The 22,841-nt window shown below is 49.5% G+C and overlaps 1 protein-coding gene across 2 annotated transcripts in view; it reads left to right on the forward strand.

Moving 5' to 3' along the window:
* The window catches only part of GRIK4 (glutamate ionotropic receptor kainate type subunit 4), a 431,580-nt gene that overhangs the window by 401,625 nt on the left and 7,114 nt on the right, over positions 1-22,841 (forward strand). For both annotated transcript variants that reach the window (XM_043579641.1, XM_043579642.1), the window contains 4 exons: positions 1,226-1,399; positions 4,968-5,133; positions 6,660-6,885; positions 10,793-10,921. In XM_043579641.1, the coding sequence (XP_043435576.1) occupies positions 1,226-1,399; positions 4,968-5,133; positions 6,660-6,885; positions 10,793-10,921 (695 nt within the window). The remainder of the gene's footprint in view (positions 1-1,225; positions 1,400-4,967; positions 5,134-6,659; positions 6,886-10,792; positions 10,922-22,841) is intronic.

Genomic DNA, 22,841 nt, shown 5'->3' on the forward strand with positions numbered 1-22,841 from the left:
GGGAGCAGAATCTCGTCTTTGACATTTCTTTCAATGCTCCCAGGTGAGTCTGAAACAGAAACAGGGTGGAGACCCTCGGCCCGAGGGACGGTCTAGGCCAGTGTTTCTCAGCGTGGTCCCTGGACCAGTGGCATCTACATCACGGAAGAACTTGCATATTCTTAGGCCTCACCCAGACTTACTGAATCAGGAGCATCAGGGGCCCAGCCCAGCAGTCTGTGTTTGTTTGTTTTTGTTTTTAAAATTTTTTTTTTAATGTTTATTTCTGAGACAGAGACAGAGCATGAGTGGGGGAGGGGCAAAGAGAGAGGGGGACGCAGAATCCGAAGCAGGCTCCAGGCTCTGAGCTGCCAGCACAGAGCCCGACGCGGGGCTCGAACTCACAGACCGCGAGATCATGTCCTGAGCCGAAGCCGGACTCTCAACCAACTGAGCCACCCAGGCACCCCATCAGCAGTCTGAGTTTTAACAAGCCTTCTCGGTGATTGCAATGTAGGCTAAAGTTCAAGAACTTTAAAGTTCAAGAACAAGTTCAAGAACTTGTTCAAGAACAAGCTGTTCTAGGCTGAGAGTTTTTTTTTTCTTTTTTTTTAAATTTTTTCTTTTAAAGTTTATTTATTTTTGAGACAGAGACAGAGCATGAACGGGGGAGGGGCAGAGAGAGGGAGACACAGAATCTGAAACAGGCTCCAGGCTCTGAGCTGTCAGCACAGAGCCCGACGCGGGGCTCGAACTCACGGACTGCGAGATCATGACCTGAGCTGAAGTCGGCCACTTAACCGACTGAGCCACCCAGGCGCCCCTAGGCTGAGAGTTTTCTAACTGGCTCTGTGGGGCCCTGGGATCCCTCTGTGACCACTCTGGGGACTAGGGGGTGCGGAAAACGGAGCCTCCCCGCTGTCCACCCCTGACACTCCCAGCTTCCAGTCACTTTATTCTAGATTTGGAGTTCCACATCATAATTTATTTGGGAAAAAAAAAAAAAAACCATTTTTTTTTTTGATGAAAGAAAAACAGTTTGAAAACTGCCAACATACTCCAACCCCCTCAATTTGGGGGTTGGGAAAATCCAGGTCCAGCAGAGGGAAGGGGCTTACCCAAGGCCACAGGCCAGGTCCTGAAGCACAGAGGCGAGGCCAGAAAGGAGAGCCGCTCCCACTGACTCCAGCACTTTCCATCATGCCCACCCTCCTTGGCACTAGTCTATGTTCCTTTTCTCCCACAGGTTGACCCCCTACGAGTGGTACAGCCCCCACCCCTGTGCCCAAGGCCGGTGCAACCTCCTGGTGAATCAGTACTCCCTTGGCAACAGCCTCTGGTTTCCTGTTGGGGGATTCATGCAGCAGGGGTCCACCATCGCCCCCCGAGCCTTATCCACCCGCTGTGTCAGTGGCGTCTGGTAAGATCCGGGGCAGAGAAGGGGCCAGGCCCAGTGGGGTGGGGACACCAAGGGAGTCCTCAGATAAGCCCTGCTCTGGCCGCTGGTAGGCAGGAACCTCACAGAGAGCTCTGCCTTTCAAAACAGATTAGCAGAGAGCTGGGTTGCATTCCGCCAGCTCAGAAGGCCTGGGAGCACCGGGTTGGGCACACTTTGTGCCATCTTATCTGGTTCCTCTTTCCCTCTGCCTCAGAGGTCTGGATACAGAGGGGAACCAGGGCAGGAAAGGAGATGCGGAAAACAGCCTTATAAGGCCCACGGCAAAGCGATTGTAACTTGCTGACCTGAAAATGACCTGAGGTTGGGTGGCTGGGCCTGCCAAGGCATATGCAGATTTATGCAAATGTGAGTGTGAAACAGGGCTTGGCTGCTGGAAGAATTCAAACCTGGCTGTCACATCTCTCCTCCTCTACCAGCTTTCTCCAACTTTGTCCCTCTGCGCCCGGCTCTGGGGCCTTGCCTGACCTGTCCACCTCGGCAGGTGTGGGGAAAGGCAAATTCTTAGTGGCTCAGAGCCGGACGGGACCTCAGGAGCCGTCCACACGGGCAGTCCGCCAGCCTCAGCCTGAAACTCCCTTCTCCTCTTGGCTCGTTCAGGGCGAAAAGAATACGGTCGAATGATTCGATGCATGGAAATGCAATTTGCAAACTTGAAAATGATACATAAATGTGTGGACTCATAGCTGCTATTTGAGCATTATGGGGGGGAATGAAACAGACATACATATGTGTGTGTGTGTGTGTGTGTGTGTGCGCGTGTGCGCGCGTGTGTGCGTGTAGCACAGAGAGGCACATTTGCAGAGTACCGGTCCCCACCCTCACGTAAAAACCCGCGGTCGGGTTTGGCTGTCACAGCCTATAGGACTTCCAACCCTGGTTCTCTCCCCTCCTTCTCAGCCTGTGTAAACCAAAGGAAAAGTGGTGTTTTCACCCTTGGACACCAGTGCCTGGACATTTACCAGAACCACTGGACTAGAGCTGATGGGGAGGTGAAAACGCAGCTGGGATTTTTGTTTTCTCTGCTAAATGATAAATACAGTAGGATTTAAAACATCTAGGCAAGGTGCTCACCCATTCCCAGATAGTGCCCAGAAATCACCAAGTGGGTCAACAGGGACAACCCGGCTTAACATTCCACCGGGAAAAAGGGGCGGTCTTGGCAGGGAAAATCACAGAGTTCCCTCAAAATCCTGGAAATCTGGACAGAAGCCCTGCAGACAACAGAAGTCAGCTGCAGACTCTGATCTCTTTCTACCTGGGGCTTTGCCTTCCAGAGGGGGGTGTTCCCATGCACTGCATGTAGGGCCCCATTGTCAGGTTCATCCACCTGTCAGATCCCTGACCCCCAGGACTTCCCTCCTGCAGACAACGTCTGCCTGAGCGCTTGGGAGGGCCACCAGTCTTGCAGGCTGTGCCGCCCTGGCCCACAGGGTCGCCAGTACTTTAAATAGCTGTCCTAGGGGAGCTCCATTACGCCACTCCTGAGGGTGTGTGTGTTGGGGGGGGGTGCCTGAGTTGTTAGGGAGCCCCTCTGCCTCTCGGAGTTCTGAGTTATCAAATCAGGGCCTCAGTTTGGTCAGCTCCCTGCAGGAGTGTGAGGTCAGAAGACAGGGCCATCGCAGCCTCCCTTAGAGCCCTCGTCCAGAGCAAGTGACGGAAAATACCACGTTGCTAACAAGAATGCCAACTTTGCAACCAGTGATGCCCCTTTCACACGGGAGCAGGGCTCCCCTGACCCCTCTGGAGAGAGTGTGTGATTTGCTTCCTCAGCAGAGAAGATAGGCTTGCCCTGAGCTACTTTGTTCTCTGACCCATTCCCTTGTGACCAGTGGCATAAAAAGACACATGGCCACCCAGGGTGGAACAGACGCTGGAGTGTAGCCGTGGGGCTGAGGGAACTTCCCCAGCCAACTCTGAGGTCAAGGCCACACCCAGGGCTCACTAACTCACGGCACTAGCCAGGGCACCAACAGCTTCAGAATGCCCGCCTCCACCTAGGGATGGATCACCCCACCTCCCTGGCCTCCTCTGGGGGATGGTCACGAGAAAGAACTTCCAGCAGTGTGTATGAGCTGAGGCAGCAGCAAGGAAGGCAGGTCTTAGGAATGGATGGACGCCGGGCACTTACAGGTCACAAATAGGGACGTTGACCAGATGGTTGTCATCCCATGTTCGGTTTTAAAGGTCTATCCCTGCATTTCTCTGTATCTCACATTCATCTGGTCCTTTACAGATTATTAGTCACCAATCGTTTGATCTCACAGTTCTCCAAAGACACGCAGAGCAGGCGTTATTCTCCCTGAGCGGGCAAGCTCAGAGGAGGAATGTGACTTTTCCCCTAAGGTCTCACAGGGGGAGGGGAACAAGGCCAGAACTAAACCAGCTCACCTCACTGGTGGTCTGGCATACGGATGCACCCACTGAGTCGGCAGATGCCCCTGTCACTTCACATCTGGGAGGCCGCCAGCAGGGGTCCTTGGACACAGAGGCCAAGGAGACAATGGGACTTCCCACTCTTAAAAGTCTCCTGGAAGCTGCTGGCCTCTGAATCCTGTGGCAAACGCTACGCTTTAGTTGGCAATGTCTTCATAATGACTAAAGCCTCATTAATTCAGACTCCACTAATTCCGAATTTGTGATTATCCAGCCTCACTTGTGCTTGGATATGTCTTTGAATTCCCATAAACAAATGGATTGGGATGCAGATCCACACTGCTGACCAGATGGCAGAGGGCTTATTTAACCTACTTAAGTGAACAAACTAGTTTTAACGCCTTTAACATGTATACCGCCTGACTTGCAAAATTATTCTAATTTTAAATGAGTTTGCTCTACCCAATAAAACACTCTTCTGTTTTGAAATAGCTTGCCCATTGTAAGGGTAGTTTCTAATTCCAGCTTCTTAGCACTTCAAAGGTGCCTGTCACCAGTTAATCTCAAAGGGTGTCTGGTTTTGTAGGACTGGTTTTAAAATATGGATGTATCACTGTGTTACTTGGCAAGTTTCTCATCAGCAAAATTGGGATAAGAATTTTGCCTCCTTTCGTTGTAGGGGTACATGAGATCATGTCTGTGGCTCAGGGCAGGTGCTCAGTACACGGTTGATGCTCATCTGATGGTTGACCGCATCATGAGAGGACAGGGGCAGCCGACCAAGCTCGGGTTCTAAACAGAGCCCCCAGAGCTGGCACCCTTAGCTCATTCCCTATCTCATTTCTCACGGTCTTCCGGACAGTCTCATGTGCATGGACATACCTCTTTTGAATAGCAACCCAAGAACCACCTCCTTTTGGAAATAAGAAAAAAAAAAAATTAATGGTCTCCCAAGCAACCTCACACACCCGATTCATTTCTGTTGACATCATATGCCCTGCCTCCTTTCTCTTCCCCCACTGACCCCGACTGAGCTGGGAGCTCCTTCCAAAGAGGGACACCTGGTCTCTCCTATGTCGCAGCAGGACTGGGGACAGGGGCTAAGACTCCTGGGCGTGCCTGGGCAACGATGACTTCCTCGTCTTTTCCTACATAGGTGGGCATTCACGCTGATCATCATCTCATCCTACACGGCCAACCTAGCAGCCTTCCTGACTGTGCAACGCATGGATGTGCCCATTGAGTCAGTGGATGACCTGGCTGACCAGACCGCCATTGAGTATGGCACAATTCACGGAGGCTCCAGCATGACCTTCTTCCAAGTAAACCCATTTGGTTGCTCACCAACATGGGGAATTGGGCAGGATAAAGTTGAGATGTTTGTCCTCTGGAGATAAAAACATCAATCCTCATCCCATTATCTCTTTTGAACGTCTAGTTTGGAGATTCACTTGGGGCTCGTTTCCCTCCCCCCTTCTGCAAAATACCCCTGGAATGAGGTCCCCAAAGCACTTTGGGGTTAATTTCAGCCTCCAAAAGTGTTGTGCAAGAACGTTAGTGGGAGTCGAGATGCTTTTAAGCATAACGTGTTGAAACTATCTTTGAATGGCAATAGTTTCGTATTTGTTTTAGTGGAGATTAGAAAAATACACGTAAATGCAGCGAATCTAACCTGTACTTTTATTTCTACTACTGCATAGGTTGAGGCTAATGTATACATTTAAGTTTGGTTAAGTGGGTTAAATTTTATCGGCAGTACTTATATAAAGCAAGTTTAGAACACTACACAAATGTCTGAAGTATAAGGAACACGAAGATGAGTATGAACTGATTGCATATATCCCAAACTAGACAGGTGTCAGATCGGGACCCTGTTGGCTTTGAGGTTTCCTTGCAAGGCTCCGGAGAAGACCTTGCCGCAGTTGTGTATTAGCCAACAAACCAAGTGACTGATCACCAAGACTGGCAGATCTGGGCCAGACAAGAAGAGCAGTTTTCATATGCTTCGGGATCTCTAAGAAAGCAGACTTACCCTGCAGTTAATAGGTGTCTAACCAACCTACCGCCCAAGAAGTCCATTTTCACAGGACACAGGTCCAAGGCCTTCAGTTTTCTGTTTCCTAGACAAGTCTCAGTGTCTATTGGCCCCATAACCACTGAAGGCATCATGCAAACCCAGGTGTGGATAGACCCCCAGAATTCTCTCGGCCTTGTTCTTATTTGTAAAAGAGAAGCCAGTCCTGGATATGTGATTGACAAGTTGGTTTAGGATCAACAGAAAATAGCCGGCACTCTCCCTTCAGATGGTGTCTTTAGACGTCCTGATGAACCTGAATCCACCACCTCCAGCCTGAAGGACAGCAAAGGATAGTTCCAGAATTTCCGTTCTTAATTCTATCAGAACATGGAGGTTGGCAGTGGTAGACCTCTCAAGGGTAGATGGGGCAAAACCAATGATCAAACCAGTAGACAGAGTTTATGGTGCCTTAGGACCCTGTTCTTCCCTTGCTTTTCTGTAAAAGTTTATCGTAGGCACAATCCCCGCCTCCTGCCGTGATGCGGTGGCAGTTGAGAGATGAAAAGTGAAAAGATTATTGAATAGAATGAGGGGGTTGAGTAATAAAGGGGCCAGGATTTTAAGGTCTACTTTGATTCCCTCCCTTTTAAAACCACCATTTCCTGGGGTGACTGGGTGGCTCAGTTGGTCGAGTGTCCAACTCTGGATTTTGGCTCAGGTCATGATCTCCCAGTTTGTGAGCGCGAGCCCCACATCAGGCTCCACGCTGACAACGTGCCCAAGATTTCCTTCCTCTTTTCCTAAGCCTGCTTCCGTGTGTTCTTTTCCCAGAATTCCCGCTATCAGACCTACCAGCGCATGTGGAATTACATGTATTCTAAGCAGCCAAGTGTGTTTGTGAAGAGCACAGAGGAGGGGATCGCCAGGGTGTTGAATTCCAACTACGCCTTCCTTCTGGAATCTACCATGAATGAGTACTACCGGCAGCGAAACTGCAACCTCACTCAGATTGGGGGCCTGCTGGACACCAAGGGCTATGGGATTGGCATGCCAGTCGGTATGCAGGAGAGGACCAGCCTCTTTGGGTAGCTCCATCCAGGCAGGGTCAGAGTAGCTAGGACCACTGAATGCAACATTGAATTTGACAACCCCGTTCTAGAACCACTTAACAGGGACTTTAGGTGGGCATTTTCCAGGTTAAAAAAATAATAAGCAAACCCCTATACTTCCACTAATCAGTGATCAGTTCTCAATCTTTAGTTATTAAAGGGCTAGCTATCGATTTGCTAGTAGTTGATGAATTACTAAAGGGCAGGTTGATGCCCTCGGTGGATTCTTTAGGGCTTTTCTTCTCCCTCCTCCTGCTTCCTGCCCTTTGGCCATATCCCTTTTGAGGGTCTCTCTACTAGCAGTGGGAAGGAGAAGGAAGAAATGGTGAAGCTCCATGAATTTTGCTGCTAGTGTCCCTGGTGAAAGGCTTATTACAGACGGAGACTGACATGATAGATGGAGTAGCTTCCAAATCATTTGTGGGTCTCGTGGACCCATCTACTCCAAATCAGCGTAGGTAATTGAGAATAGGTAGTGGAACTCTGTATTTAGCTGTGTACCTTCCAGTGTTTTATACCAAGGTAGGGATGTTTGGCTTCCAGAAAGGTATCCCAGCTGTGTTTTCTAAAGGATATTCACGCCTTGATAGTACCTCAACCGGAAGATGAGAGGGAACACGTTGACCGGCTTTTTGGATTGAAGAGGGAATCTGAAAATGTTCCCCAGATGCTTGGGACATGGACCCTTCCCCCACCTACCGCTGAAAGCCATGCTGTATAGGGCTGTCCTCGCCCAACACTCTTCTTATAGGAGGTTGTCCTGTACAAGGCAGCAGAGGGAAAGGCAGGAACTGAGGCCGTCAGACCAATGTGGGGAGATCAATATACAGTATACACTACTTTGCTGTTACCTTACACATGCCTTCTCTTGATCTTTACCTAACTCAGAACTCTGTAGGTTTCACTATATACCTGTGGAATGTGAAAAGCATGGTTTTGGAGTCAGGCAGACCTGGGAATGCACCTGGCTCTGGCCTGTGGGACCTCAGATAGGTTATTTAAGCTCTCTGAATCTCAGTTATTCTGTAAACTGGGGCAACTGAGGGATAAGCCTAATAATCCAGTCAAGTGCCTTACTACAGTGTCTCATACTTAGCCTATTCAGGAGGAACACTGGTGCCCTCCCCATTTTTTCCATAGTCCCTTGTGTTATTTGATAAAAGCAGATGACTCCTTAAACACTGATTAGAAACTAAACCAGTGACCGTAGGCAATGATACGGTTCATCTTCGAACTCTGTGAATTCTGATACTACGAATTCTATAAACTAGATGCCTCACTCGGGGCCCTTGAAAACCCACGTACTCCCTTCTTACCATCATATTTCATTGATGTTCATTAATATGCAAATTACGGGCCCCTTTGAGAAATGTATGGGCTTACATTTTATTTCAAGATGGTGGAGTAAACCACAAAACAAATGTAAGATGCACCTTGATAATACTCCAGCAATTTAAGAAATTTAGCTGAAATGTCAAATGCTTCCAAAGTTTTCGTGGAACACACCTATTAGAGGGTCGACCTAAAGCGGACCAACTCTAGAAATTTTTATCAATGACGAAGGAAAAAGGGAAGGAAACGCATTTATTCTATGTCTGACGTGATGCTATTTTCTTTTTTTTCTTTTTCTTTTTATTATTTTTTTTAATGTTTATTGACTTCTTGAGAGACAGAGACAGAGTGTGAGCAGGACAGGGGCAGAGATTGAGGGAGACACAGAATCTAAAGCAGGCTCCAGTCTCTTGAGTTGCCAGCACAGAGCCCGATGCGGGACTTGACCTCACAAACCTTGAAATCATGACCTGAGCCGACGTCGGATGCTTAACCGACTGAGCCACCCAAGCGCCCCTAACGTGATGCTATTTTCACACGTCATCCCACCTGTGAGTTAGATGTGGTCCTTCCCACTCTAGAGGAGAGAACTGAGATTCAGAGCTGGCAAGTTTCTTGTCCAAGGTCACAGAGTCAGTAGAGGAGCTGGGTTTGAGCCTGTCTCCAAATTCAGTGCTTCGCTTACTGGACCATGTTGCCGGAGGGGTCCCACCAGCTCGACAAGACGGGATAGGTGGGGAAGTGAGGTACGGGCTTGTCCGGGTTCTCAGATCAGGCTGAGAAGGGCACCGCACCACCCACTGATGAGCCAGAACTTATCTGAGTTGAGGTCACGTCCAAGAAAGCATGTGTGTCATTCTTATGCGGGAGGTAAGGGCATAACCAGAGAATAAGCAATGTGGTGGGACCGAGGGAAATGAAGAGAAACAGTACAAGGAATGAGATGGACAATTAGTCAAGTGGTTTAGGAGCAAAGTAGGCAAATGTGGAATAAACAGAATAATCCTTTCTCAAGGCCCCTGGTGTGCCACTGAGGTTGGGTTGGAAATGCTAGAAATGCCTGGCTGGGCTGGACAGTCGTCTGTAAACCTGGAATGTTCATTAGTCTCACCACCTAGCACCATCTGTTGGTTCGAGTAGCCATCCACTGCACGAGTGTGTTAAGTACCTACTATACGTGGGCGCTCTCGATGCTTGCCCACATAAGTTGCATAGACATGTTCTGTGCTGCGGGCTTGGGGTTTACCTGCCCAAGCGTGGTTGTATCCCCAGTAGGGAAGGTTCCATCTGTGGTGTCATGGGCTGTCAGAGTCCAAAGAGATCTGGGAGCTGATCTAGTTCCTTGCCTGTCAAAGCGTGGTCTGTGGCCCAGCAGCGGGGCATCCCCTTGGAGCTTGTTAGGAATGCGCAATCTCAGGCCCCACCCCAGACCCACAGAATGAGAGCCGGCGGGTCAGTCAGATCCCCAGGTCATTCCCGTGCCTGTGATGGTTTGAGAGCACAAATCTACTTGTTCTGAGCTTTTGCCTCCATCCTTCATCATAGCCCTCCCCCACCACCCCCGCCCCGAGGCCTCTGTCCACATCAGGCCTTCACAGAGCTTGAGCAAGAAAACTGAGCAGCTTAGTTGGTTTCCAGCCTCTTGGCAGCCTTTTCTCTATGATCTCCGGCCTCAGCTTGTGCTGGGACATTGAGCTTTCCACGGTCTCATTTAAGCCTATTTTTGTGATTAAAGCCAAATTGCAGAACCAAAGCTCCTTGACCATATTCCATTAGAAAAATTAAAAAGGAATTGCACTGAACAGAAGCCTTCTGTTTGAGGACAGAGGGAGGAGCGGTGTGCACAGAGTGATGGATGGGGACGGGGGGTTGTCGGCCACTCAGCAGGCAGGTGGGAAGTTTGGGGTGGCTGGTGACCGGATGCTGCACACAGATGAGAGGTGGCTTCCGTCACACTCTGGGGTGATGCTTCTCTCACTGGAGGCTGCTCTGGGTAAACAGTTGTCAGGGGTAATGTAGCAAGAGTTGCAAGTGCCTGAGAATTAATGTAGATAAAGTAGAAGACAGGCAAGTGACCAAGGGAGAAGTTTATGGCACAGATTTCCCACCTGGAGGAGGCAGACGGGATGTCTTGCAGCCAGCTTCCTGGGTGTCAGTGGGCAGGCTGGGTAACCTTAGTAGAAAGTGGTGGGTGAGTAGGGCCACACCACTGTCTGAAAAGCTTCAACTTGACCCACACTGGGTTCTTGGCCATGGGCTGAACAGGCCAGTCAGCATAGAGAGAAGGAAAGTAGGAAGGCCCAAGTGCCCTGCGTGAAGCCGGAACGCCCTCCTCTGCACGGAGGGTCCTCAGAACAAGCAGAGGGGAGAGCCATGCTCCTGCAGGGCCCCCCACCACCTCTGTTTCTCTTCTCCTGATGTTAGGTAGGAAAACTGGCAAGGAGGTCTACTGGGGAAAGGAGCAGAGTGATGCCTGAGAGGGCACTCACGCCCTGTGTTCTGGGCTCTCCTGTGACCCCACAGGTTCGGTTTTCCGGGATGAGTTCGACCTGGCCATTCTCCAGCTGCAGGAGAACAACCGCCTAGAAATTCTGAAGCGTAAATGGTGGGAAGGCGGCAAGTGCCCCAAGGAGGAAGATCACAGAGCCAAAGGTGAGTGCGTTCAGCGGCTTCCCCCTCCTGTTCTAGAGGAGCGCTTGTCCCTTGTTTCTGGTGTCCGAAGTCCAGGTGATGATTGCTGGAACACACGGACAACAAGCCTTGCAAGCTACGGAGGGCTGGGCTGGGCTGGGCTGGGCTGAGGGCCAGTCCTGGCCCAGAGTCTGGGCTGGTTGGAGGCATCCAGTGCCCATCGGCTCGCTAGTCCCAGAGACCCCTTTACCATGCTTCTCGAGTGCAGCCAGCTCCTACCCCGGCCCGTGCCCCCCTCACCTCTCCACCCTCGACTGCTGGTCTCCCTTTCCCATTCTTGCCCCTCGACAGCATCGTCTCCGCCAGTAATCAGAGTGAGTCTTTTCATGATGCGAGGAAATCCCAGCATTCCCCTGCACAAACCTTCCCTTCTCAGAGTAAAACACAAGCCTTCCGTGGCCTCCTCCTGGCTTCCCTGGGGAGGGTCCCCGAGAGAGGTCTTCCCTCCCCTCCCCACACATCCCTTCCATCACGTGAGCTCTGCTTTGGTTTTCTTTTCAGACCTCATCACTCCCTCGTATTCTGTTCTCTATGCATTTCTTTGTTTACTGTCCACCTCTTCTACTCGAATGCAAATTTCGTGAGGACAAGGACTGTCTTCTTCATAGGGTGGTCCACAGGGCCTGGCAGGTGGATATTTGAATGAATGAATGAATGAATGGATGAATAAATGAATGAATGAATGAATGAAGTTTAAATCACGCTGGATAGAAAGCAGTCGCTGACTGATATGTGGGGTTGAGGAGTTTGAGGGTCCCTGAGCATCCGGGAGATTTTGTAGGGGGGTTGCCCAGGATAGTCCCATGCTACATCTGTTATAGATCAGTTAATGCCTATTAGTTATCTTTAGAACTCCCTTTAAGTCTCACAATGTCCTGGTTGGGGCAATAAATCCTATGGTCACCCTCGCAATCTCCTGCAGCCTTGCTAAAATATGCAACAAATTTACCTCTACACGCTGTCCCCCAGGAAGGCAGCTCAGGAATAAAATGAATAATACCGTGTGCTTCCATCTCTGCTCAGAGTGAATGATTATCCGTGATGAGACAGTGAATGAGTGACTTTGTGTTTCTAAGTGTCTGTCTGTGGATCTCTCTCCTGCAAGGAAAGAGCTCAGGAATACGGACCTAGGGGGGCAGGCCCTTTGTAATTTAGACACTCTGCCCCTCCCCTCACAGGAACCCACTGAGACCACACATGTCTTGGCTCTCCACTCCCCAAAGATCAAGTGGGGAGGAGGCTATAACTCTGTTCAGAAGGAAAAAAGGAAGAAAGAAATGAGGGTGGTACAGAGAGAAGTTTCCGGAAACTTTGGTGGATTTGATAGAATGAAGTAGGTGTTGAAGATACTCAGGACCCGAACAGGGAGGGAGGGGCGGAGGGGGTATCGCAGGCAATAAGCACCCCGAGGAGAGACGCAGCAGCTGAAATTTGTGCTGTGGGCGAGGGCTCTGTGTGCTGCACGTGGAACAGAGCCAGAGTCCCACGAGTAGCTCGGAGGTGGACAGCGGGTCTGTCCTTAGGGAAGACAGGGTAGCAAAATGCTCCTGCACCACCCCCTCCCCATCCAAAGACACATGGACTGAAAATAATCTAAAGCGGTCTGGGCTTGGAATAGTCAAAATAAAAGGAGATCCTTGATAAGCTAACTTATGCCAATGTTGTTCTGTGTAACAATGAACTTCAGAGTGGTAGCGAAGGGCCCTGTCTTACCAAGCAGATGGAGGGAAACAGTCGTGGCTTTTGGTCTGGAGTAATGTGAAGTAGAAACAGAGAGGTAGATCTGGGACCCAGAGCAGAAAGATTTTGAGTTCTTCCCCTGCCTGATGAGCGAAACCAGAGAAATGTCCAGATATGTCTCTTCCTGGAAGCCCTTGGTCCCCCTCCACCCCCTACCTCCCACAGGGAGTTGGGCGCTTCTGTGACTTTGGACAGAGAACTCAACACTCTGCATTACAGCTCTCGATCTCCTCTGCTAGGTAGACGGCACCTTAGATGTGGACCCAGTCTTGTTTGTTTCTGTGTCCCTAGCGCCCCCTACAGAGCCTGGCACATAGTAGGTACCCAATACGTATTTGTGAGATGTGTGATTAAAGCCACCGGCTGCTAGTTGTCCAAAGCTACCAGTGGCCGTGTTCTCCTTGGTCACGTTAGTAAAGCAACCAATGAAATGGTGCCTCAGTGACTTCCCTGAGCAACCTTCAGACCCAGAGCTGTCCCCTAGGTCCAGTCCTTCCTGCCTCTGAGCAGCCAGCCAAATTTACGGGTAACGTAGAGACACTCTCGATGAGGGAGGCCAGAACACAATGGGAGGTGGCCAGGAGCAAGGGCTCAGAGCAGTGCAGGGACCCCCACAGAATCCTGCATGCCCCCACACTCCCCGCTCCCCTGCCACCCAGGCCTGCACTGGCTCTTCCAACTCCAGATCTCCCTCCCCTCCTGCTTCCCACTAGTTAGTTGCAGGCTTCCCCAGCTCCCCAGCCTTTTTAAACCTGACCCCCATTTGATCTACATGTCCCCTTGAGGCTCACTGCTGAGCTGACCCCATGTCTCCAGTTTCCCTTTTCATCCCTGACCCCTGAACTCAGCCACCGGTCCTTCCCTTTTGTGCACATATTTCTTTGTTTGTGTTTATTTATGCATCCTGCTAATCCTACAGAGGAACAGTTGGAAGGCAGCAAAATTGGCAAGAATAGGAATGACGACACAGGACCTGGGTGTCTTAGAGTTGTCACTCACAGTCCCCAGTCTGGATCATCTCTCTCCCTCTCTAGGTATTCCCTAAAGTCTAGTGGACTTTCCCCAACCCTCCTTCTGATGAGTAAAAGCTCATCAGACTTTTACTCTCCTGCTTACCTGTTGGTTCTACTGTCTGCACGAGGCTAGGTCTCTTCCCTCAGGCAGTTTTCATAAGGGTTCAGGATCATGGACATTGGGTCAAATGGACTCCACTCCATAAAAGGCCTCGTTATAATCACTATGAAACATCTTTGAGCCTCAGTTTCCTTCTCTAGAAAATAGGGATGATAATAATAATGTCACTTCCCGGGGCTATTGTGAAGAGTGAATGACACAAATCGTGTTAAACCCTCCACAAAACCGACTGTCACAAAGGAAATGAGAACTAATTTTATCCCAAAATCTAGGCCTAAGGGAGCAATTAAGGCACAGTGAGAGGTCTGAACAGTGTCCACAGCCACAAGTACGGCTGTGCTCCTCGAGGCTAGATAGCTCTTCTAAAATCAACACTTGTGACATCTCTTTTGTCTCCATTGACATTTGTCCCCCATGGAGTATGAAAAACTCAAAGGCAGGAACTGTGTCTTATTTATTTTTGTATCCCAGTGACCAGCATGATCATCTGACATCAGTATTTGATGAAAGGATGAACAATGAATGAATGAATGAATATGAATAAATGAATATGAGTGAATGAGTGAACATGAGTGAATGAATGAATGGGTGGGCAGTCATCTCATGGACCTCCAGACTGGTACCACTTCCTATGTCTGTTGGCTCCCAAACAGGAACCTTGACACCCCAGGTGTCGGCATAGAAAGTGTTCACATAGCCCCCACTGCATCCAACACACATTGTAAATCACGGCACATCAGGCACTGTGCTAGGCTCTGAGATTATGAAAAGGAGTAAGACATGGCCCTGTCCTCAAGAGGTTTGAAACCTAGAGAGAGGCACAGATGATCACTCTAATGGTTGCACTGTAGGAATGCTTTATGAGAACTATAAAAAAAAAAAAAAAAGTGTTTATGAAGCCCAGGGGAGGAAGTGATTAATTCTGAACAATGGTCAGGGAAGGCTTTAGGGACATTTGGCCTGAACCTTGCAGCATCTATCAGGAGTCACTGCTTTCGGAATGTTGTAGAGCACAGTCACCACACTCAGAAGTTGGTTTCAATAAGTAAGATGGGGTTGGAGTTAAGAGAGCATTGAAAACTAGATAAAGGCATTTGGACTGCAAACCAGTATGTCCCAGGATTTTCCATGGAAGGAATTGGTAGCAGCAGAGACTGAACACAACACTCCGGGGGGGGGGGGGGGGGGGGGGGCTGGGGCCATAGTCTAAAACGGCTCACCATGCTTGGAATATCCTGAGTCCTGTGTTTTATCCTAAAAGCATACAGGAATTCTGCAACTTACAGCAAAACATAGGCACGTTTATTTAATGTAAAAATGCCTTTTGTACCTCAACTCTGAGTGAAATTAGTGTTCCAGGGCGATGCCCCATAAACATCCTGAGCATTGCTTATGCCTTGGCACGCCGATAGCACACTGGACTGGGTTTGAGAGTGTTAGTTACGGATCTCAGAGGTGCTGGGGTAAGACGTGGCATGAGGAAAGCAGGTGCTGTGGGGTGGAATTCTGAGCTCTCGGTGGCATACGTGGTCTCAGGGGACAGTCATTGCCTCGGGAGGAAGAAAGAATCAACTTACTGACTTGAAGGTCCAACAGTTCTTGCACCTCGGCAGAGACACTGTTCTTGGAAGTCAAGGTTTTTGATTTGCCAGAAGAATATTTTGCAATACAGAAGGCTAATAACTGAAGGAAGCTTGGCATGAAGTTAGTGGAAAAATAATAGAAAACCCAGGCCGCCCAGTCTGCAAACCAGACAGAAAACACCCTGGCCGGGACAGGGAGCTTCTGAGCAGGAAAAGGATATTTTAGAATCGGAAGGGTCCCTGAGAAGGAGCCTTGTGCCCTGCTGGGACACAAGACAGTAGTAGATGGAATTAGTTGGGGATTCTAAGAGGTAAAGAGACTTTTGCTTCCTTCTGGAGTTTGGAAAGCCCCAGAAATATGTGTCATGCCACGGTGAGGAAGGGACATGAGGGATGGGACATGGGGACCTAGGGCAGGGAGGGTCCTGTGGCAGGCTTGCATTTGCCTAGGCTCCAAAGATACTAGAAATCTAAGTGGAATCCTGCGTTAGGACCAGATGCCTAAACCCACCCCCATGGCACATCACCTCCTTCTTATCCTCAGACCTGAAATATATCTGGGGTGAAGCGGGAACAGAGACCATACTGCCTTTAGCTAAATTTAAACCTGGAATGACTGAGGAATCTACATTTGTGGCAATCAGGTGGAAGTGGGGGCTTGAGGTAGACATTCGGTAAGTTAGAGAAAACTTACGTTAGAATTTTTGCCGAGTGACTGGCTTTGGAAATCCTTCCCCAGTCCACAGAGGTTGAGGAGGACCGATCGGACAGCAGAGTTCAGGAGGGTTGGAGAAGGGAGGCAGACAGAGAGATCGGGCTCCCAGGGAAGGTAGGACATAGTGACAGGAGGCTCCCAGCTGCACTTGGGGACCAAATGTTCTCTGGCACAGAGAAGAGAATGGAACAGATGAAAAGGAGAAATAAATAGCACAAGTCCTCCTGCCCGGCTCCCAAATGCCCCAGAAGATGCTAGGGTTCTATCAACTGGCCGGGGTTAACTTGCTTCTGTGCCACCGTCCTTTGGAAGAAAAGGATGTGAGCTGTATTAACACACAGTCTTGTCCAAAGAGTGCTGTCTGGGAGACGCCGTGCAAATCATCATAAGAGCTGGGGCTTCGGCTCCCTTCCCAGCCACGGCAGCTAGTGCCCGTTTAATGCAGCGGCCCCATTTCTGCCATGGCTGAAGCCCAGACAAACGTTACTCAGTGAGGCGACAAGGCTTCGTAAGCCAAGCGAAAGTCCGTGTGACCTCCTCCAAGCCAAGCGAGAAGCACCAGCCTGGAACGGAAGGCACCATTGCATTGCTTGGCCTCTCTCTGGCAAATTAGCCATCAGACTTATGGAATATAAGCTACTGCTCAAGGGAGCCCCTCCTGCGGCAGAAGAACAGGACCGGTGTAACCCGAAGGATCTCTTCCTGTAAGTCTTTAAGTGGTTACCCGGAGTGGAGCCACAGGAACATTTTTTTTTTCCCCTTGTGTCTCAGACTGAACAAAGGGCAGTCGCTTTAATTTGCTTTCCAGAGTAGCTCGTAGGTGATCTTTCTTTTCGTGATGTGAGTCAGTGGGCTCTCACGTGTGCCTAAGGGAAGGGAGAGAACGTGGAGCACGCAGACAGGGACGGCAATGAAGTGAACTGTGAAGAAGGTCCTTTTTGCAGAGACTTCTGAAGCTGACAGTGGCTGTGGGCACTTTGCTTTCAAGTACAGACGGTCCCTGACTTACGATGGTTTGACAATGTTTCGATTTTACGATGGTGCGTAAGCGATACACGTTTTAATGTACCGGGTGCCTGGAAGTTTGAATTTGGATCTTTTCCCAGGCTAGCGATATACAGGGCAATTCCTCTCCTGTGACGCTGGACAGCAGCTCCCCGTCACCCCGAGATCACCCCGGTCAGCAGTCCATACACCGACCACCCGCCGGTGCCCGTTCAGTCTCTAGTTTTCGCTTTGGTCAGCATTTTGTTACAGAACAGGCTTTGTGTGAGATGATGTTGCCCAACCATAGGCTAACGTCTCAGGTAGGCGAGCAATTTCAAAGAAAAGGATCTGGTGCTACCCTGCTTCTAATCCAATATTACAGTTCAAACGTCGCTGCCAAATTTCGGAGAAAAACCCTAACATTGGGATGGAGCCACTGCTCCTGAGTCTTTTTGCCAGGCCTCCCTTGGCTCTGGTGGCAACCACAACATTACCCCTTCGCTCCATCTCCCCAATTTCCTTCCCTGCCTATGGCTCAGTGACCATCTGCCTTCATCTGCAGCTGAAAAATGAAATGGTGGCGCGTGTGGAAGGCTACATGGGAATTTACAATAAGCAGCAGGCTTCATTCCAAGCTCTTGCATTTTCTTCCGCCTTTTCTTTTCGGCAACACTTGTTTATTCTCTCACTCCGCCCCTATAAAAAGAAATCTCGTTAGCCACGCACAGAATGCCGGCACCCCAATTCAAGGGGATCGGGTTACTGAAGGCTTTGCAGAACAATTGTCAGACAAAAAGGTAGTCGGTAAATTCCAAGGAAATTAAATACCTTTATCTTGAAAAACACAGGCTCACAATCGGGCTTCAAAGGAACATAAATACACCACCAGGCTGTGAAAATCAGGGTCCCCTTTCAAGGATGGAAAAGAGGCCAGTGGTATTGACTCACAAAATCCTTAGAGAGCAGGAAGTTTGCTGTCTGGCACAGCGGGAATGAAAGTGTGAGACATCTTAGCAAGAGGGGGGTAAGGGGTGGGTGGGGGATGGATCCTGGGGCTGTTATCCTCTCTGTCTCTTCTCAGGGGGCCCAGCCTGATTATCCCGGTTCTCTGGTTTCTCTGGAGAGAGCCAAGACGGGAAATCTGAATATGGGAGTTTAGATAGTGTCTCAGAGAGATGCTTGCAGAGGAAGCCTCTCCCTCATCCAATCAGATTGATTGCTGAGAGACGGAGAAACTCCCGGGGGGTGCCAGAAAGCACGATCAGGAACAGAGGTAGACGGTGGTCCGGTGCGTCTGCATCCGAGGAGGTCAGCCACTCCGAAGGCTGCAGCCCAACTTTGGATACTGAGCCAAGGTTAAGTCGATAAAGCATCGATTCAAACATTCGATGGAACGTTGTCAAGGAGAGAAGGGAATTTTATAAGTGGAACTAATAGGACCCTCTTTCTGGTCACTCTAGGTTGGGGGAGGGGTCCCAGGAATGAATTCAGTCATCAAAGTGTCAGGGTGAGTTCTGTATCCCTCTCCCTGTAGCATCAGGAACCCTGGTTCCAGGGAGAGGCGGTGTGGGCTGGGGGTAAGGTCTCGGGCTCTGGCTTCAGTTTGGATCTGACACTTCTTACTGGCCACAAGACCACGGACAAGTTAGCTGACTCCAGAACCTTACTTGCCTTGTCGGAAAAACGGACGTAAACACAGTGCCAATTTCACAGGGCAACTGTTAGGATGAAATTAGAATGGTTAGCCTGGTCACCTTGCTCATAGTAAACAGTCATGAAGGTCGGCCCTATTTTTATAAAGAACATTATCTGGGTAGTCAGAGTTATGTAGATTTCACACCTCTGCCCTGAAAACGCGGGCCACTTCGCTTAAGTTCCTTGAATTCCTGTTTCTTTAACTGGAAAATGCCGACAGTGAGCCTTCTTCACGGCGTTTTTAATGATAATTGAATGAGATAGCACATGTTTTTTAAAACCGAGGCGCTCACGCTCATATTTTGATAAATTGTAAAGTGCCTCCCCCAGGCTTATGTTTTGATAAATTGCAAAATTTATCAGATGCCTCTGCCATCCCTCTTCTATCTCGTGTCCATTCGCCTGCTCTCCTTCCATCACTGTCTCCAGACTCAGCCAGTTCTAGTCAATGAATGTCACAGTAAGAGTAAGTGGCATGCCTACTGTCTCACAGTCCTCAGTCGTGCAAACCTGACGAATCGTTCTATGTTTTCTGGGAAGGTCACACAGGCCAGCTCCCACATGGACTCGTGAAGTTGCTATTTACAATCAATAAGTCCGTGGAGATGAGACCATGGAAGCCATTTGCATGGATGTAGGTGAAGGTGATTCCGAAATAGAAAGTGCTGGAAAGTCATATCGGTCAAGGAATTCATGTTCTCGTCAAGCGTTTTCAGCGTGGAACTTTGCACAGCACTTCAGCACACAGCGTAGGGCTCGGGTCAGGGAGGTTTCTCAAGAAAGATATGCTGACTGTTGTTCAAGAGTAATTATACTCTCCCTTGCTGGGATGCTGATGCTAGTCTCTCTTTGTACCTACCTCTGTGGCTCTTGTGGCCTCTGCCTTCTTGCCTCCCAGGCTAGCCCTGCCCCTTCCTTGTTCAAAAGGAACTTCCCTGCGTCTCAGTCGCAAATTTCCCCGGTGCCATCTGGAGGTATTAGAGGGTGTTAAGGCCTGAGACGCATGTGCCCCTGAATCCAAAAGGTGATTATTTCCAGGTCAGAACTGATGGCAGAGCAGTTGGGTGGAGATTCCAATCGATCACCGGTACTCCTTTCTAGGTTGCCATTTCCCTCTGTTAGTTCTAGAGACACGGAATGCTGTTTGTTGGCATTTGCCAACTGTAATTTGTATTTGTGGACAAGCTATGAGCGACACCGGTGTTAGGATTGAATCAACCAAGACTTTGCAGGGGGAGTTCGATTCTATGTCAGTTAATGCAGTCTCGTGGCTGGGGCATAGCTGAGGCTCCGAGACTTACGTGTCAAGAGAGGCTCTGTCTGAAAGCCATCTGTCTAGGTGGCGTCTGTGTGGGCCGTCTGAAGAAGGGAAGGGAGGGGTGATTAGCGGGCCGTCCCCTCGCAAGGGCCGAGGCGGCTACGAGCACAACGAGGCTACGAGGGCCTGTGGTCAGACTGGAGGGTGCCCATGCCGGCGTAGAGGCTGTGTGCTGCGGAAGGCATTTGACTTTAGCAGAATGACTGATGACAGTATTAAATGGAACCACTGTGTTCTCCTAGAGCTCGCTGCCTGCTCCCGCTCCATCTGTTTCTCAAGTCAGGCTCTGCCAACAATCTATTCTTGCTTCCACTTTCCAGTAAGTTCCTAAAGGCACCGGTGGTACACAAGCCTCGCTCCTGGGTGGGGAGGCCGCTCAGCCAGGAATCGGCACTCTTGAGCCAACAGCCATGATTGACACGCTGGCCCTGAAACACGAGAAGCTGAGAAAGAAGGACCGTGGGGTGTGTTGGGGACTCATGCTTTCTACCCGCATCCTGTTAAAACCTCAGCTCCTCCGAGAGGCTTTCCCTAACCTGATCAGACTTCTCCCAGCACAGATCGCCTGTCTGTTTATAACCCTCCCCAGTTCCCTTGCACCCGCCTGGGACCCGGTACCATCGGTCCACGTGGTAGGTTCACCGTCAGTGTTCAGTCCCACCTTGGCCAGCCACTCTGTGCAGTCTGGGCCTTCTGCCTCTGTGATCAGGCTGCGAGCACGCGACAAGGGCTGTCGCACTTTACTATTATTTCAAACTAAAATGAATTAGGAATGAATACATTTCACAGTATGGATCCAAAGCTTCTGATAACGCAGGCTTCCACATATGAGATGTCTTTACCCTCTTGCTTTCTGTTCATTCTTTCTGCAGACATTTATTGGGCTCTTATTATGGGCCAGGCCCCATGATGGTGGAGTTACAGAGTTGATCCAGACCTGGATCGTCCCCCTTATGGAACTCACAGTCTAGCGGGAAATCCAGATTTATCAGGTTAAACGAGGGTATTATTTTATGCAACGTTAGAATGATTCACAGTGCATTGTCAATGAAACACCAAAGCGGTATAACTCACAGAGCCAGGTAAGATGAGCTAAGTCTTGAAGGAAAGGTTAAGGTTGGCCTGGTGCGTGTGTGGGGGCTGGGGGGGTAGGCTCCAGGGAGAGGTACCAGTGGGAGTAAAGGTACAGAAGGTAGGGCGCTGGGAACAGAATGCTGTGCGCGGGGAACTGGGAACAGTTACTAGAGATGTTATTGCGGTTGGATTTTAGCATCTTGGAAAGATCACTCAGGCAAACTTAGTGGAGGGTAGAGTTGGGTTATAGGACTACAAGCAGGGAATCATTTTGGAGGCCTCATGCAACAGTCCCAGCAAGAAACAGTGGGAGCCTGAGCTAGGGAAGTACTAGCAGGGTAAGAAGTTGAAAAGCATGTAGGAGGTAAAATCACCAGGACTTGGTACGAGCCAGTGCGGGAAGGAGAGACAAGAGACCAAATTCAGGAAAATGAGAGAATGTGCCTCAGGGCAAGCGGAGGCACCGAGGAGGTTGCAAGAGAGCGATGTCTTTATAAAAAGCCAAGAAGGGAGAGTGCTTGGCAATCCCAAGTGCCCCAAGAGGTCACTTAAGATCAGGACTGGAAAACTTCCAGTAGGTTCGAAACACACTGTTCGTTGGTGACCTTGGTGGGGGTGGTTTTGGTGATGCGAGACAAAATCACATGGGGTGAAGAGTGAACAGGAAAAACAAAAAGTGAATTCAGAACAGAACCACTTTCTTCTTCAGATACCCAGGGCCTAAAAGCTTTTCAAGAATCCAAAATTATGTTTGAGGTCTGAAAAAATGTATTAGCTCTAACACGCAAAAAGAAACGGCAAAATTAAATTAAGACATGTTTAATTAAATATCCCCAAAATGTAACATTGTTTCGACTTCATTAATTTTTAAATTTAATATTCATAAAAACTTCATTACATTTAGAAACAATTTTTTTGCTTAGATTTTTTTTTTCTCGCTTTGCAAACATTCCCTGGTATGCACGATGATTGCTGAGAAATCACAGCCCATTATAAATTAACTGTTGCCTGCCACTCAGCCACGTCACGAGCAAAATTTTTAAAAGGCATTGAACAGGAGATGTGGGTGCATTTTCTTCTTCTCGCTTTTATGTGAGACGGGGCCTCCAAAGGTACGCGGTTTTAAGGGCTTGAAAATGTCTTAAAACAGTTCTGATATAGACAACTGTTTCAGAAAGCTTGGCCAGGGAAGGAAGGAGAGAGAATGGGTGTTCACTAGACGGAGTTGGAAGGGGAAGAAAGGCTTCTTATTTTTCTTTGGGGATTTTTCCTGTATCAGGCAGAACTATCGCAAAGTGATCAGAGAGTCTTCTAGTACCTCAATGGTCGCTTGGGGACTCCGTTTACCTGGACAGGTGGATATCCTTGGGATCACTGTGGTCACCTTCCCCTTCACCGAGGCCCTCATCCGGCCTTCTCCACAGGGGCCAGCTGGAGGCTCTGGTTCATCCATGAGGCTCAGATGCACATCTGAACACCCGGCTCTCACCACCCCTTAACCCTCTTTCTCAAGTGTCCCCCTGTGTCTGCCCCGTTCACCTGGATCCTCATGTTCCCATGGTCAAAAACTTTCTGCCCAAATGGTCCCAGTAACCTGGGGCTGGTGTTCAAAGGAACCCCAAGCATCTTCCTCCT

This window comes from Prionailurus bengalensis, chromosome D1, assembly GCF_016509475.1.
Source record: "Prionailurus bengalensis isolate Pbe53 chromosome D1, Fcat_Pben_1.1_paternal_pri, whole genome shotgun sequence".
Classification (NCBI taxonomy): domain Eukaryota; kingdom Metazoa; phylum Chordata; class Mammalia; order Carnivora; family Felidae; genus Prionailurus; species Prionailurus bengalensis.